Here is an 18055-nt window from a genome sequence, read left to right on the forward strand (position 1 = left end):
AAGCGACCATCGGTTGCACGGTCAAACAACCAGTCAATCAGGTTAATTAACGTTAAACGAGTCAATAATCTTAATTAAAGGATCATTGGGCCGTGATTAAGGAGCCATAATCACAAGTCCACATCGAAAACTATAAATAGGGCCCAAAGGTAGGTTGGTGAGGATCTAAAATTCGCATTTATTACCGCAGTTACACTGATACACCGATCGGTTCATTACTGACTTAGGCATCAGAGCCCTTTCGACAAGTACCCCGATCGTCATCCCAGCCGATCGAGCAAAGGAGTGAATTTCCTTGGAGAAGAAGTTATCGCTGCAGTAAGAAGTGGAGTAAGCTTGAAGAGGTTCTTTAGTAGGCTCTTGGTCCCTAACCCGAAACAAATGATTAATAGTTCTGTTTGTATAAGAGGGATAACGATTGATATAGCTTATGTGATTATTTTATAACAAGTACGGTTGAACATCAAAAACTTAATAATAAATTATTATGTAGACAAATATTTTTATTTTTTTAATTAAAATTTAGAATTTTATTTTAATAATCCGGTTTTATTTGTAAATTTTAAATAGGTATTCAGAATAATATATATTATATGTAGACCATGATAATATAAATGGTGCTCTTCTCTTTAAAGAGGCGTGTCAGATTGAGAATTTAAAATCCATTTGAACCCTAAAATCGGAAAGTTTGACGGACGTTTCTGCGTTTATGTATTGGTGCGATTCTAATTCTTATTACTTTCTCAACCTTTCCGATTTAATGATTTCAATGAGAATATTGTTTTCACTCTGATTTTTTAGTTGTCTTATATGAATTTTTCGAATTATATGTTCAGTATTTGCGAGTTAATGTTTGCTCGTTCAATACTCGATTCAAATTAGGGTTTTTGATAATACCCCTAAATATTCATTTACCCCACGGGTCATTTCGTTCTTTACTTTCTAGAAATTTTATTTGGAAAAAAAATTGTCTTCAATAGTGTTTTGTTTTCTGGGACAGAGATGTCATCGTATGACAATGTTGTTGGTGGGAAATTGAAGCTGAAGGGGAAAGCGCTGGATGTGGCCGGTGGGGTGAAGAAGAAGAAAAAGAAGAACAAGAGAAACCAAGATCAACTTCTGCAAGTTGCCGAAGATGATATTTCAGCAGGTTGATTCATATCTTTGTGTTCTTTGATTAACGTTTCTGACTCTAATTATTTTATCTGTGTGATGTTTTCATTATGGCTGAGTAAAACATAAAATAAATTGTATGGTATGGCTGACTCAAAGATAAAAAATTTGTATGTGTTTTGTGGTCAAGGTAAGCGATAGCCGCAATAATCTTAATCGGGTTAAACCCTTCAATTTATGTGTACATATATTGTTTTTGTTGCCCTTAAGTATGATAAGAGGCAATGTTATGGGAGCTTTGAGTATGAAAGATAGGTCTTAGATATCATAACTTTGCATACAGAGGCACTGTTCTGTCTTTGTGTTAATTTTGTGTGATAGTTGTGTTGAATTGAGCATAGATTATGGTGTTGTATACGTAATGTTATTTGATTTAGGTGGAAGTACAGAAGAAGGTAAAGATGGTAATGAAGAGGATACAAATACGGCGAGGGAATTGAGCAGTGGGAAAGGGAAGGTTGCCCATTATGATGATCATCTTACTCCGGCAGAGAGGAGATACATAGAGCAGAGGGAGCAACTTGATGTTCACAGATTGGCAAAGATTTCTAATAAATCTCACCGTGATAGAATTCAAGATTTCAATCAGTATCTTGCAAACATGAGTGAGCATTATGATATTCCTAAAGTTGGTCCTGGATGATTGGTTCACTGCGCTTTGCGAGTATGAAGCCAAATCCTTTATCACTTGTATTTGTGGGTTAATTTCAATGCCGTGTGCATTTATCACTATACATTAATACTTTGTTTTGGACCAAGCTGTATTTCGTATAATACGTATGTTGTTGTCTTCAACGAAATTTCTTCTTTTTTTATTAATTGTGCAAGGGGAAATGCATAATGCACAGAAGCTGATATGGTTACAAGGAATTTTAACGTGAAAAACGATTACTTGTTTAAGGCTGGAAATGTTTAAATCATATTTAGCATGTCAAATAGTTTTAGTACATGTTACATTGGAGCATTTCTTTATTAAGTACAAAAATAATTATTCTACCTTAAAATAAATGAGGGGATCAGATATATTTGTTAGTGACGAAAGAAATAAAAGAAACGGATAGAACCATGCTTTATTGTTGTTACACATTTGAGTATTAATAATACGTCATTGTTTTGTGTTGAAGTGATTTCTTATATAGGTGCGTTTCGAGGTTGCTTGATTTGTTGCAGGTAAGAGAATGGACAGTTTTCAGAGCGTGTTAATTACTTATAAATATAGCGAAGTTTAATTGAGTAGTAAAGTAATATATTGTGACGAGAGAATACGTGGTTATGGGAAGAGGGTTTGTTTGTATGAACAGGGCCAAGAACTGTGGTTGTAAAAGTCCATCACCAAGGACTTCTGTTCTGTGTGTGAGCACTGGCCCATCAAGTTGGGCTTTAAAAATATGAACGAAAACCTAAATATATCTATTATAATAACTTCATATTCAAGGTCCCTATGTTTTTATGTTCTTTTTCTTTTTAATAAGATCTTCTATTATAGCACCAATGTCTAACAGTCTAGTATGAACTTTTTAAAAAAATGTAATGTCTAATATGAACTTATTTAAAAAATGTATGATAATAACCAATGTTATAATAACTAGATTGTTTAATTAATATATTCCATATCATGACCAATGATAAATGCTATGCAATATCACAATGTATAAGAATGATACTTGGTTAATTTATAATTTGTAGTTCCTTATAGATATGCTTAAAACGTAATCACTATGGTTCCAGAAATAGTTATGTGGCGCTATTGTTATGAAGGGTGCGGGAAAAGAAGATCGTTTAAATATTATTAGTAGCTCTAAATTTGACAAGCAAAATAATTCGAATAAATACTCATTGCTACAAAAAAGTCCATCTATGAAATACAGGATTCAACATGATCCACATCCCCCAAAAATTCCAACCCTGTGAATCCAGAATCCTCATGCCCTCAGGCATTTAATGTTCTAAAATAATTTTATTCTCCTAAATACATATCGAAAGAGCGACGTTTCGTTTCTTATTCTCAATAAACAAACTGGGGATTGACTTAAAACACATGATTACAGCTACACATGAAACTAGATCAAAAGCCAAACCAGCACCAAGAAAGGAAATAAATGTGATATGAATGAATCAAACAGTGAAATACGAGAACGCTGGGAACGTTGCAACCTGGTACGCTAGATTGCCTCTTAAATAGGATTAACACAATATTTGCGCAAACTACCCACATCATCTTCGTTCACCGGGTTTCATCCTCAAGGTTGCGGAAACCGGTAGTTAGGTCCTCGTGTAACTTCTGAAATTTGGCCACCAAAGCAGCTTCACCTTCTGCTGGATCCTCAAATTTCTGAGACCTGCAATGACAACAGATTAATAGAATAAGACCTACTTCATATGTCAAAATAAGTCATCATGTGTAGCACTACAACTACTCACACTAATCGATAGAAGAGATCTCCCACACGATGCTTGATGAGGGAGTAAGTTATCTTCTGACCATCTGAACCAGCTCCCCTCTCTACTGCCTGCACATGTAGCCAGCCTAGATTAAATTTCTAAACTTTGAACGCAATTTAGCCATCTTGACTGAAATTTCTTCAGGCAAGACTAATAACACATTAGCTGAGGTATCATAAAGAATGCAGAACACAGTAAGAAACAACCATTTGTTGTCCCAATCTGAGAGGGACGACAGACATGATGCAACGAACTAAAAACAAAATCCATCTTTATGTTTACATGCATTTTTTTTATAATATAAACAAAACTAAACCATTGTCGGATTCCTTAGACCTTCCATACCTGATTGGCCAAATTGTAGAAATGGATAATGTTACGCATCATCCAAACAGACTTGTAGAAGGGACAGAATTTGTCATATCTATCACAGCCACACAAAAGGTCGCAACATAAGAACAGCAAATAGAAGATAATATAATACATACTAAAGAAGTTAACTAATTACAAAGAAACTTACGGTGTGAAGGCATTTTGAGCAAGATAATCCTCTCTCAAAAGCTTCGCAGTTTCTAAGGTGATCTTATCTCCTTCAGCTAAAGCATCCTTGCCCACAAGCTGGAGTACAACACAGGAAATAAATTATCCAGTTGTAGAACAAAAGGATACACATCCTAACAAATTTTCTGAACTACAAACACCATAATTTAGTAGTAGCATTTAGAGCTCCACTCATCAGGTTATGCATCACATTGATACCCAAGTTTTGACTACATAATGGTCTGTCAACATGTTGCTTATGATACCTCGTCTATTCTCAGAAGATGCTAAACGATTCTTAACCCCATCCTATGCATGGGTGTATTTTTTAACAAACAACCAACATTATAGAACCAACAACACACCTGGACAATTTCATTCAGGTCATCTTCTCTTTGCAGAACTTCACGAGCTTTAGTCCTAATGTTTATAAAATCTGGATCAAATTGTTCGTAAAAGGATTCGAGTGCCTAAAGATACCAAAAAGTAAATATTAATAGAAAAATTATGGAACAAAAACATGAAGTATATGCATAAAGGTGAACACAGCAGGAAAATGAGTTACTAAGAAACCAACTTCAGGACATACCGTTGAGTATTTTGAATAAGAAATAAGCCAGTTCACCGAAGGAAAGTGCTTCCTCTGAGCAAGCTTTTTGTCCAAACCCCAGAAAACCTGTCAATCAGCGAATATCAACTTATACAATCAATTGGAAGTCATTGAAGGATAGGTAAAAGAGGAACTAACTAGATGGATATTCATAGTGATATATTGGTGGACATTAGTCAAAAACAACCTGAAGCTTATCGCTGACTTACAGTTACCACTTAACCATATTTGAAGGTAAAGTTTTACCTGAACTATGCTGAGGGTTGCAGATGTCACAGGATCTGAGAAATCTCCTCCAGGTGGTGAAACAGCACCAACAATTGTTACACTACCGGTACGTTCAGGGCCTCCAAGACATTTTACTTTCCCAGCACGTTCATAGAAAGAGGCTAAACGAGCAGCAAGGTAAGCAGGATATCCACTATCTGCAGGCATCTCTGCCTGTGGAAGAGAACAATGTCATCAAATACACTGACCAAGGTCCATTCCTCGTGTGTTTCAATCATAATTGTATATAAATGGTCTAGTTTATACAAGTCAGGAAAGAAAATTCAACTTCTCAAAATAAAACTACAATTTTCCTCAAAATAATGTATGTATTTTAAGCACACAAAAATAAAATAAACAATTTTCCTCACAGGCAAGACTTATTAACTACTATTAGGGCAATAAAATTCTCACCAGTCGTCCAGAGATTTCACGCAATGCTTCTGCCCATCTAGATGTAGAATCAGCCATCATACTGACATTGTAACCCATATCTCTAAAATACTCAGCTAATGTGATTCCTGCAATTAAAAAAAAAATTCAGTAGAGGTCAAAATAGTCCATTATAAGGGCAAATATAACAAAAATAAAGCCCAATGAAAATTAACAAATATGGAGAATATTTTTGACACTAAGCACAGATCTACAACAAAGTTTATTGCAGAGCACTGGCTGAGATATGCAACTGATTGAAATCCTACAAGACTATCACAAGACAACTAAATTATACTTGGAAATTCAAGAGAATTAGTATATATGAATTCTCGACAATAAAGGATGTTCTAGAATTTAAGAGCTACAAAGTCACCTGTATAAATTGAAGCTTCACGGGCTGCCACGGGCATGTTTGAAGTGTTAGCCACCAGTGTTGTACGCTTCATGACAGATTCTTCACGACCATCAGGTAATGTCATTGTAAGTTGGGGGAAATCCATGAGGACCTGAACAATCATTCAATTAGTTTGCCATCTGCAAAATAAGAAAAACAGTATTTCGATACAGGTAACTGAAAAAAAAAAAACACATACCTCTGCCATTTCATTTCCACGTTCCCCACAACCAACGTAGACAACAGCATCAGAATTGGAATACTGCCAAAAAGGGGGAAAGAAAAATTACAGATAATATTTATAAATAAAAGCCTTTATGTCTTAATGGAGTGTATTAGGTCGAGAGTTATCCCAAGCACAATACAGTTTCACCCGGTGACTAGTTCATGAGTTTGAATCTCGAAGCTGACTCCTTGCATAAGGCTGCATACACCCCCCACCCTCCCAAAATTCCTCCAAAAAGCAAGTTGGTTAAGATGTATTAAGTTTACCTTAGAAAGAGCCTGACTGATAACTGTTTTCCCACAGCCAAAAGCTCCAGGTATGGCACAGGTCCCACCAAGAACTGAGGGGAAAAGGGCATCAAGAACACGCTGCACAAAACAGAAGTCATTAGGCATGAAAATTATCACAATTACATAATGGATGAGACAATTGATAACAACTTAGTTTACCTGACCAGTAAGAAGAGGAGTATCAGCTGCAAGTTTTGATGCAACAGGCCTTGGGGTACGTACAGGCCAGGTCTGAAAATGAGTAAAGTACACACAAGGATCTTGTAATGTAAGATACTGATAAGGAAAAGCAATACTTCAATGAAGTTACTACAATGAACAAAATAAATGGTTAAAAACCTGAAGCATGGTGAATTTCTTTGTGACACCTTGAAACTCAAGTTCCAATACAGTATCCTGAAAATAATGGAAGAATTAAAATCATAGATTGCAGAGAATATGAAAAGCTACTGAATGCGAGAATAGAAATGTCGAATATGTATGTAAGTTTCGCAATCCTGCAATCATCAGGAAAACATGAAGAAAAGAGAAAGAGAGGTCGTGAATATCTCCAAAAAGATGTCAGAAAGCAAATAATGGACTAAAGCATTACCATCTCCCAAAAAAAGCACAATACATTATAGGAAAGGAGTTAAAAAAGACTGACCGTTATAGAATATTGGCCAGCGGGTGCAATGTAGGTAATCTTTCCCATGGCATCAGGAGGAAGTGCAATATGATGTTGCATTAGAGTGTTCTCAAAAACAGTCTGCAACGGTAAATAATTCACAAGATTTAGAAAAAAAACAGATACATAAAACAGGAACAACTTGCAAGCCAACCTAAAGGCAACAGAAACATACAGCATATAAATCTCCACCAGTTAATAGGTCGCCTTCACCTGTCATCAGTGAATAAAGTAGAATATCATAAAAAAATGGTCCATGTAATTCTGTTCTGTATAGAAATTAATAATAAAAAGAAAAATAATTTTATTTCTTTAGTACCAATTTTCTTAGGCTGAAATTCCCAAAGTGTATCTTTGTCAAGTGCCGGAACAGACACACCCCGAGGAATATAGACATCGCCAGATCTTTTAGCAATAGTTTTCAAAGGCCTCTGTCACAATAAAGAAACATTTACGTTAGAAACAGCACGCAAGAAAACGAAAACTTAAATCATTAATTTGTTAAAATATAGCAATTGAAGTGAGATAGTCCTTAAATGCTTTGCTTAGGGAAAAAGCACACCTGAATTCCGTCAAAAATATTCCCCAATATTCCAGGCCCCAACTCCACGGACAACGGCTGTTATAAAAATACCGATTATCAGCTGAAGTTCGCAGTAAGAATTTAAACATAAGAAAAAGGTATACGGAATCTGACCTTGTGTGTCCGTAACACTGGATCATTAACCATCAAACCAGCAGTTTCCTCATAAACTAAAATTGCAGAGAACCAAAAGTTTTCATTAAAAACTAACAAAAGGCAACATAACGGTTAAAAAGTAACAAAAAGCAACATAACGGTTGAAAGAAGAAAATGCGGTATCCTCAACGCAGTATGCAGTTTCATAATTGCACCTTGGATGGTAGCAGAATCCCCTTCGAGACGAATGATTTCTCCAATGAGATTATCACGGCCAACACGCACCAGTTCATACATAGCAGCCCCAGCCATGCCATCTGCAACCACGACTGGTCCCGAGACCTGTTTTCATTGGAAAAACACAATTTATTAACACGTGTGAAATAAGTGGATCACATCTTAAAAGGGATCTAACATCAAGAAATTTGACGGAAAAAGTGTAGAATGTATGGCAAAACGGTAAAAAAAGAAGAAAGAAAGAAGTTAAAAGAAGAAAAACAAGTTAGATCGGGTAGTAATTGAAGAGATTGAAGATACAAAGGGGCGGTTGTAGAAGAAAACGGTGATATAATGAGAAATAAGTAATAGAGCGAAGGTGTGAAATTGCAGCGGAGGCGTAGATCAACACGCAAAGCGGTGATTGGGTTTGGATCGGGTGACGGAAACGTAGATGGCAGCGAGGAATTGATAAACGAATATAATAAAAAAGGGCGAGGAATTGAGAAGTGGAGAAAAGAAGGAACGAACCTTGCGAACGTAACCGTATTCACTCTCCTTCTCGGAGTCTTCGAAGGTGGTCAAGCGAGCTCCATAAACAGCGGGCATTTTGAGATCGGAGATGAGTTTGAAGATCCGATGCGAGAAAGGATCAAAACCCTAAAGATTGGAGAGGAGAAGTGAATGAAACTGCGTGATGAGATTGGGAATGTGAGAGAGTGAAGAAGATGAAGATGACGATGATGATAGTGATGTATGTATTTGGTTTGTTTTATTTGATCTGCTGCGGGGATGCACACACTATCGCACCACGTATGCTCTTTCCTTCCTCCCACGTCGCTCCTGTCCGCACATTACTTTTCACTCATTCTCTTTCTTTTCGATCAATCAATTAATAAATAAATACTAGATAATGAATAATTTTCCAAGGTTGGATTTTACCGCTTTGTCCTTAATGTATAACTGAGTGAGCCCAAAAGAGTGAAGATTGGGTAAACATGGGCCTTTCTTACTGCACCACGTAATTTCTTGACGCACGCTCCAAGTTTCGAAATAACTCTTTTATCCTTGACTTCCAATTTACCCGTTATAAAATTTTTGGGAATAAATTTTTTAAAAGATGATTTTTGAAACAAGATTTTCCTAATAAGATTTCAAGCACGAAATTTGCAGAATAAATTTTTTGAAATCAATCAATGAAATACAATTTAAAACAAGTTTTTCAAAACAAGATTTTCATGACATAACAAGATTTTCATGACATATATAATGTCATATGTTTGAAATGATTTTTTCAGAACACATCAAATGCATTTCGGAACGAATTTATTTAAGTAACATATTAATTTTCTTTTTATTATTATCTTATCGTGTTTTTTCTCTTCTTATTATTTTATACTTTTATTAATATGAGGTTCAGTTAGTAATGATGGGTTGTTGCAGGAAGCAAAAGCCTTAAAAATGAGAAGGAATTGGTAACAAGAAATATTGTTGGGCCAAAGAGCCCATGCAAAGCAGGAGGGCCCAATAGAAAAATGGGAGTGAGATTGGTTGTAGTGTTTGGCAAGGCAAGTAGCAGTACTTGAACCGGTTTGTTTTTGGTATTTCCTTTATACCGACCGACATAACCCAGGAAAGAGAGAAGAGAAGAGAAGAGAGAAGAAGAAAGAGGATTAAGAAGGTGGTGGTTTGGGTTTTGCTCTGATTTTCATCGCTGAAAGGCAGAGAGAGATCTATCTTTGTATCTATGGCTCTTGCGGGAGTTGAAGTGAAGCATGTGGAGGTTGTGCCAGAGGAGAATTGCTCCGCCAAGCCCACCAAGCAGGGCGAGGGTCTCCGCCACTACTATTCTCTCAACATCCACGAGCACCAGCTCCTTCTCCGTCAAAAGACGCATAACCTCAATCGTCTTGAGGCTCAGCGTAACGAGCTCAATTCAAGGGGTCTGCTAACCCTAACCCTAGCCATAGCCCTAGGGCTTTATTCTTTTGGTTCCCCTTATCCAATTCTATTCATCGTTCTTTTTCTTTTCAATTCCGACAGTGAGGATGCTTCGCGAAGAGTTGCAGCTTCTTCAAGAGCCTGGCTCCTATGTCGGTGAAGTTGTCAAAGTGATGGGCAAGAACAAAGTCCTTGTCAAGGTCAAATCCTAATTTATCTCTTTTTCTTTCATTTTTGGTCATCTTTCTTTCACACTCTCCTATTGTATTTATAAATATGTATCTCCTTTTGGTGTATGAGTGTATACTTAAATACTATTTTGCTAATTCTTTTATAGATCTATGTTTATATTTATGATCTCCTGCTTTTCTACTCTACAACATTTACGTCTGCTTGCTTGCTAACTTTTTCAATACTCAAGTATTGCTGAGTGTTGGATTATTTAAAGCAATGTTTAGTTCTGAAAAGATGTATCTATCGACACTGCATCATTTATTTTCATCTTTTAGTTACAAACGTTTGACTTCATCAGATGGGTGTGTAGTGCTTGTTTATTTGTGAAATTAGTAAAAACCAGGATGAGAACCAAGATGAAGTGCTGATTTTCCTTTACTTTTCCTCAGGTCCACCCCGAAGGAAAATATGTTGTCGACATTGACAAAAATATTGACATTACAAAGATCACTCCATCCACTAGAGTTGCACTTCGCAATGATAGCTATGTTCTTCATTTAGTTCTGCCCAGTAAAGTTGATCCGTTGGTCAATCTGATGAAAGTTGAGAAAGTTCCTGATTCTACGTATGACATGATCGGTGGTTTAGACCAGCAAATCAAAGAAATCAAAGAGGTACACTGCATAGGACTTTTCAATTTTATTAGCATTTAATATTCATAATCTCTCAGGGGTAGGACCTGATATTTTTATCAATTTATCTGTGTTTGTCATGCATCACTCATGTTATTTTCAGTGTGGACATATTTTTCTGCGTAATGTACATTATACTTTAGAAAATATCAGTAATTTTGTTGGGCCTCATATATGTGGTTAACTGTATGTAGGGCTTTTCAATTTTATTAGCATTTAATATTCATAATCTCTCGGGGGTAGGACCTGATATTTTTATCAATTTATCTGTGTTTGTCATGCATCGCTCATGTTATTTTCTGTGTGGACATATTTTTCTGCGTAATGTACATTATACTTTAGAAAATATCAGTAATTTTTTTGGGCCTCATGTATGTGGTTAACTGTATGTAGAGCTTTTCAATTTTATTAGCATTTAATATTCATAATCTCTCGGGGGTAGGACCTGATATTTTTATCAATTTATCTGTGTTTGTCATGCATCACTCATGTTATTTTCTGTGTGGACATATTTTTCTGCGTAATATACATTATACTTTAGAAAATATCAGTAGGCCTCATATATGTGGTTAACTGTATGTAGGGCTTTTCAATTTTATTAGCATTTAATATTCATAATCTCTCGGGGGTAGGACCTGATATTTTTATCAATTTATCTGTGTTTGTCATGCATCACTCATGTTATTTTCTGTGTGGACATATTTTTCTGCCTAATGTACATTATACTTTAGAAAATATCAGTAATTTTTTTGGACCTCATATATGTGGTTAACTGTATGTAGGTTATCGAGCTACCAATTAAGCATCCTGAGCTCTTTGAGAGTCTTGGAATTGCACAACCAAAGGTAGTCTCTCAATTTGCAGTGGATGTTAAATTTTATGTCATTAAATCAGCAAACTTTGGATGTTAATTTTCTATTTGCTGAATCTCTTGAACACATCACAGGGTGTACTGCTGTATGGGCCACCTGGTACAGGAAAAACGTTGTTGGCTAGGGCAGTGGCTCATCATACTGACTGTACGTTCATAAGGGTGTCTGGTTCTGAATTGGTTCAGAAATACATTGGAGAAGGTTCTAGAATGGTCAGGGAACTTTTCGTTATGGCCAGGTTTGTACTCATTGTTTAGGTTCCTCTGTTCAGCTTATCTGTTAAATACAAGAGAAATGCTAGCAATAGGCTCTCTCTAATTGATTGAAAAACCCAAAAAAGTTGTTGAGTTCCCAATCATTTGAAGAGCCTTTCTTGATTTTGTAGCTTTCAATAAAGTCTAACTAATGGGCCAGTGTGTTTGAGAGTGTCTTTCTAGCATTCCTCTAAAAGTAAAGTTTTCTTGGCGTTATGATTGTTAGTTGGGGATAGTTTTACGAGGGGATGGTTTAACTGGATCCAGAGCAAAGTTTAAGCATAGTTTCTTAGATTTTGATTGTAAAATTTGGCCTTAGATGCATACAATGTAACAGGTGTTGATGAAATTTGGTGTGAGTATTATGTCTTTTTTGGAATTTCCACTAAAAAGTGCATTTGTAGAGGGAAGAAGAACATTTTTATTCTCCTTAAGAAGTTATGCTTAAACTTTTTATTCATAAACTGTCATCTTTGTTATTTGCAGACTTGCCTGATCGGTTTTTATATGTAAATATTATCATGCAACTCTTGTCTTCTTGACAGGGAACATGCTCCATCAATTATCTTCATGGACGAAATTGACAGCATTGGATCTGCTCGTATGGAATCTGGAAGTGGCAATGGTGATAGTGAGGTACAACGTACTATGCTGGAACTTCTCAACCAGCTGGATGGATTTGAAGCTTCAAATAAGATCAAGGTAAAGGGGGCTGTATACTGTTATGCCATACATAAGGGAAAATGGGGAATTTTAAAGCTAGTCTGATGTCCACTGTTATAAATAGAAAGTTGAACCAATTGAACATATCAAATATTATTTACTCTATTTAATTCATTTGAGATAACTTCACAATTCTTTATGGAGGTTCTGAAGATAAATTTTCAAATTGTAGGTTTTGATGGCAACAAATAGGATTGATATCTTGGATCAAGCTCTCCTTAGACCTGGACGAATTGATAGGAAGATTGAATTTCCTAACCCTAATGAAGAGGTGTTCATTTTTCCCTTCATGTTACTTGTTAATATATTTGTAATGGGATAAAAGGTGCACCTGGTCATAACAATATTCCTTTAAAATACTGTATTTGTTTGTGCAGTCTCGGCTGGATATTTTGAAAATCCATTCAAGGAGAATGAATTTAATGCGTGGCATTGATTTAAAGAAGATTGCTGAGAAGATGAATGGAGCATCTGGTGCTGAACTTAAGGTATTTTTCTTCATTTGCATCTTATGTTTCTTACCCCATCTGCTAAATGTCCTTGTTGAAGCAATTTGTGATGGTGTTACTGATCTCATATCTAAGAATTATTAACATATGGTTATATTTATTCAAAAGATCGGTGCCTTCATATATAATTTGTACAATGTAATGAATTGGATTATCTATCAAGTTTTAACTGGTTTAGATTAGATTGTTGGATTATTATTATCTCAGTTCTAGAGGCAAATTAAGTGTTTTGGTAGTAAACATTGTTAAGGAAGTAGCACAGAAGCTGGGTTTTTTTGTAAGTTCGTCTGAGAGTTAGAGTAAATAAAAATTGAGTTTGTCTGTGCCTAGATACCGTGAAAAAAGTCAAAATATTAGGAAGGACTTTGATAAAATGGAATACATTAAAAAAATAATGGTGCATTATCACATGAGAGTGTTTATTGCAGAATATTGAGCCACCAAGACAGACGATACAGAATGAGTATAGTATGCTTGGCTGGACGTATGAATACATGGAAACAGTAGCAAAGAATAAACCACTGTTTTTGTGATTGGGAGATTATAATGGATTAGTAACTAGTTGAGATATTTGACATGTTTTAGTATTACACAGGATACTGAGCCTTGTATATAATAGTGAGATTTTATTACGATTTGACAAGAGAACCCATTATAATATCCAAAAAAATCAGCAATGCTGCTAGAATCGATGACGAAATAAAACAAGTAAGCCCTAAGGTTGTGCATTTGTCACAGAATGTGAAACGAAATCGGTCATAAATCATAAAGTGATGAATTTAAGTATTTATAATAACGCAAGCGCAGAGCAATTTAGTTTGTCCGTGTTAAATCAATGAATTATCTCAGTATCTGAGGCTGACTGATACTCAAATTATGTCTGGTATGCAGGCTGTATGCACTGAAGCCGGTATGTTTGCTTTGAGGGAGAGGAGGGTACACGTGACTCAGGAGGATTTTGAGATGGCGGTGGCCAAGGTGATGAAAAAGGAGACTGAAAAAAATATGTCATTGCGGAAGTTGTGGAAGTGATTTTTATTTTATGTTTCTGGTGCACTTATCTTGTGAAGTCGGACAACAGAATCACCTTAGGGTTTCAATTTACAGTGGCATTGGTTTTCCTTTTGATTTAAGTTTACCATGTTATGTACCAAATCATTATTCTTTTCAGTTGAGTTTCCTCATTCTGTGTCTTCGAATTGCACACAACATTTATAGAGTATTTTACAAAAATTCTTATTTAAGATCACTGTAGTCTAAACCAGTGAAAATAACTGATATATTAATAAATTTGAAGATGATATAATTTCAAGTTTTATAGTTGATCATAGGAGTATAACTATTTGATGACTCCAAATTAAGTTTTTTATTGGTATTCTAAGGGTCAATTATACATAGGATCAATAATAATATTATAAGGCAAATTTTAATTCGCATATGGTTTGGATTGTTTCTCGGAAACGTTGTAGGCATGAAAATGGGATAATACAAATATATTCTTTTTTATAAATCATAATTGTTATTACTTTTTTTATTACTGTATTTTATGATTCTAACTTTTTTTTCATTTCTTTAGGTGTAAATAAATTATGTTCCTCAAATATTTTTCACAGAAATTATGCTCCGCATCCGCAATAAACATATTTTAATTATTCTTATTTTCCTCTCGCAATAAATATATTTTAATTATTTGCGTGTGATTATCTTCGATCACAGATCAATAATGTAATAGACACAATATTTTTATATAATACACTTTGTTTTATCCTCAGTCTCTTAAAGTATACTTTATAAGTAAAGGAAAACACAAATAATAGATAAAACATAACAAGTAATTTGAATTTTAATATATATAAAAGTAAAGGAAAACACAAATAATAGATAAAACATAACAAGTAATTTGAATTTTAATATATATAAAAGTTTTATACATAATAGATAGACATGAACATTATGAGCTGTTCCATAATAAACTCAGCAGATTTGGACCAGAAGACGCATAATAGATAGACATGAACATTATGAGCTGTCCCATAATAAATCCAGTTGTTGTTGCTATTTTCTTCTTGGTTCCTTCTTCCACAAGTCTAGCTCGAAGAACTGCTATTTTCTTCTTGGTTCTTTCTCGAAGAAGGAAGAGATAAGAGGGCCCTATGGAAAATGTGGTCATAAATCCATAATAGAGTCCGACCACAACTATCAAATTCATTATCTTCATGCATAAGAATACTAGATTCTCCCGTATAAAAGATTGAAAAATCATATCAAACCTCTCTTTTTCTTTTCTATTGCAATTTTTGGATTATTATATAACGATTTTTCAATTTTCAATTTTGCATAATTTTCCATTTATAGAAATAGATAGACTAGAAATAGAAACGACATCTCTTATCTCAATAACACCAAAGATAGGGATATTAAATGACTGCATGAATAATATAAATATGCACATGTTAGGTATTTGTACATAAATCAAGTATTTGTACATAAATCATGTACTTTACGCAAAATCCTATTTTTTTAGAACGGGTTGAGGGCGTCGGTGTTGTGTTATTAATTGGGGTTTATCAGGACCGATGCTTCGGGCTTCTGGAATACAATGGGATCTACGTAAAGTGGTGGATAATTATGAATGTTACGAAGAATTTAATTGGGAAGTTCAATGGCCAAAAAAAGGAGATTCATTAGCTCGTTATTTAGTTCGAATTGGTGAAATGATAGAATCCATAAAAATTATTCAACAATATAGGAATCAGGTATTTATTGAGCTCTTTAATACTGTTTCGTTACTCATTTAAATGACGTTACACAAAAGCATCAAATAAAACACAAATTGCGAGGATGATGATCATTTTAAACATTCTGTCAAAATAGGACTATCCGCAACAAACACTACGAAAATGATGACGAAAAAGGTATTTAAACCTTATTACAACAACTATTACAACATCCTATCAAATCACATAGTCGTTTCATTTATCATGTCTCATCTCATTTCTGTCGTTATGCATTCTCTCTCGTTCTGCACTCTCTCGTTTTACACTTTCACCTTCCACTATTACATATATTACTTTCAATAACATTTAAAAAATATTGCTAAAGCCTAAAAAAAATGTTACTATTTGCAAATGTAACATTTATACACATGTTATATATAGTGCATGTTACCAAAATGTTTTAGTAACATTTTTATGTATTATTAGTATCATTTCTAAAAATGTTACCAATTAGCATCTTTATCAACATCTGACAAATGTTACGAATTTAATTTTTTTGTAACATTTGAAAAATGTTATTAATACATTTTCTAACATTCAATGAAAATGTTACTTATATATTTTGTAACATTTAAATTAATGTTACCAATTATTTTATTTTACAACAATTAAGAAAGGTTATGAATTGTCTTTTTGTAACATTTTAAAATTGTTACTAATTTATTTATCTAGAAATAAGGATAATACACTTTTTTTAATAATTGAAACAATCCTACGACAATATTTATTTAGGTAAAATTCAATTTAGGCTTCTTATTGATACTATGCATTCTAGCCCCTGACGATAATTGTGCAAGAGAAAAGGCTTTATAGTAGCTAAAGGAGATAATAGCCCAAAGGAGAAATGCAAGCACAAAAAGTATTATAATTCTTTCATTTGAATACGACCACAGTTTTTGAATACGGTATCCACTCAAATCAAACATTGACTGTATAAATTGTCCCATAAAATGCTCTATAAAATGTTACAAACAAGTAACTAATTGTACTAGCATCATGACTTGCTAGGCATCAACAATAAAGCTATGACAATAAGAAAATAAGTTCTCAACTAATTGCAAATACAAGCAATGTATACAACCATGACAAAGTTCTTATTTTTTCCCACTTTTCTTTATCACCACTAAAATTTCCTTTTTGTGGTGTCTTTGCTTTCAACTCATTCAATGTCTGTAAAAAAAAAACATAATTAAGAGTAAATAGGCTTATATCATCTTGAAAATCAAATTGAATGTATTGTATTAAATTATTATTGAAAGAAAAACAATGCTTTAACCTTCAAAACTGACTCAATTGGATAACTTCCTTCAAGGTTTGGATCCACTAGTTTGTGAATTCAACACAAACTAAAATCAACACAAAAATTTGCCTGTTTAAATATTCATGACTTAACCCCTAACACACATCAAACAATATATTCAATCTCAATCTCACGAGGAAAATACACTAAAAACTGATTAATACAAGAAGGGAGAATGATTAAATATATGAATCATGTCTTGAAGTATGAATAATACATGCAAAGGAAAGTGATTAACTAAGAAATGAATAAATGAATAATAAGGAAAGGGGAAAACATGCAGAAACAAGTATTACTATCATATATAAAGAAACAAATAAAAAATTACCATATTGGGTCGTTCTTGCATTCTGTCGCACTCCTCTCCTCTCGCTCTGCACTTTCTGCATTCTTTGACCTTCTGCACTCTTAAGTTCATTTCTCCAATTTCCATTGCAATGAATACTGATCTTTTTGTTTTTTTTTGTTCAGAATATGGACAAAGTAAAAAAACTCACACAAACTGCCAAAGTCCTCTTTGGTAGATATATTATGAACACGAAGGTTGACATTAATGCAAGGCTGAGAACTGAGAACCTTGATCTAGATGTTAATGTTCAATCAAACGACGCTCCCATGGTGACTGTGGAGGTGGTACAAGCTTTCCACTGATGGCTCCGCTAGAAGAAGAAAAGGATGTCAACACCAAAGAAAAATAGTGATATATGTTAGGATTTAAAAGACTCCTTGGTTCATGTCAGTATACTGTTATGTGATTGTTGTTTCGTGTTTTGTGACATAGTTGTTTGGTTGGTATACTTAAGTTTTGTGTATAGTAATTGTTTCTGAATTTACATTGGTGGTCCACTTTTTCATTAAATAAATTCTGATTTTC

At 34.3% G+C, this 18055-nt stretch overlaps 3 protein-coding genes across 4 annotated transcripts; 2 read left to right on the top strand and 1 right to left on the bottom strand.

The window, feature by feature from the left end:
* The first annotated feature begins 559 nt into the window (after nucleotides 1–559).
* On the top strand, nucleotides 560–1973 carry LOC114167644 (7-dehydrocholesterol reductase-like protein). Of its 2 annotated transcripts, none has more exons than XM_028052759.2 (3): nucleotides 560–717; nucleotides 1001–1150; nucleotides 1551–1973. In XM_028052759.2, exons 2-3 carry the CDS (start codon nucleotides 1003–1005, stop codon nucleotides 1814–1816), a joined length of 414 nt encoding a protein of 137 aa, XP_027908560.1. In that variant the 5' UTR covers nucleotides 560–717; nucleotides 1001–1002; the 3' UTR covers nucleotides 1817–1973. The 2 variants fall into 2 exon arrangements, with proteins under 2 accessions (XP_027908560.1, XP_027908561.1); XM_028052760.2 differs by having other exon boundaries at nucleotides 1563–1973.
* Nucleotides 1974–2976: 1003 nt separating this feature from the next.
* Nucleotides 2977–8795, bottom strand: VHA-A (vacuolar ATP synthase subunit A). Its single transcript, XM_028052755.2, has 20 exons — nucleotides 8471–8795; nucleotides 7939–8065; nucleotides 7742–7797; nucleotides 7607–7663; nucleotides 7364–7475; nucleotides 7220–7257; nucleotides 7024–7125; nucleotides 6717–6773; nucleotides 6537–6608; nucleotides 6354–6455; nucleotides 6061–6123; nucleotides 5841–5973; nucleotides 5447–5553; nucleotides 5012–5206; nucleotides 4745–4831; nucleotides 4521–4625; nucleotides 4136–4233; nucleotides 3961–4039; nucleotides 3595–3683; nucleotides 2977–3512 (listed from the first exon to the last, which is right to left on the bottom strand). The coding sequence occupies exons 1-20, from the start codon at nucleotides 8546–8548 to the stop codon at nucleotides 3398–3400; spliced, it is 1872 nt and encodes a 623-aa protein (XP_027908556.1). The 5' UTR covers nucleotides 8549–8795; the 3' UTR covers nucleotides 2977–3397.
* Nucleotides 8796–9547: 752 nt separating this feature from the next.
* LOC114167012 (26S proteasome regulatory subunit 8 homolog A) lies at nucleotides 9548–14297 on the top strand. Its single transcript, XM_028051906.2, has 9 exons — nucleotides 9548–9882; nucleotides 9983–10080; nucleotides 10504–10728; nucleotides 11529–11591; nucleotides 11693–11856; nucleotides 12418–12574; nucleotides 12768–12866; nucleotides 12973–13083; nucleotides 13996–14297. The coding sequence occupies exons 1-9, from the start codon at nucleotides 9687–9689 to the stop codon at nucleotides 14134–14136; spliced, it is 1254 nt and encodes a 417-aa protein (XP_027907707.1). The 5' UTR covers nucleotides 9548–9686; the 3' UTR covers nucleotides 14137–14297.
* The last annotated feature ends 3758 nt before the right edge of the window (nucleotides 14298–18055 follow it).

The sequence above is a fragment of the Vigna unguiculata genome, chromosome 10 (assembly GCF_037176805.1).
Source record: "Vigna unguiculata cultivar grain cowpea cultivar isolate G323 ecotype 2 chromosome 10, ASM3717680v1, whole genome shotgun sequence".
Classification (NCBI taxonomy): domain Eukaryota; kingdom Viridiplantae; phylum Streptophyta; class Magnoliopsida; order Fabales; family Fabaceae; genus Vigna; species Vigna unguiculata.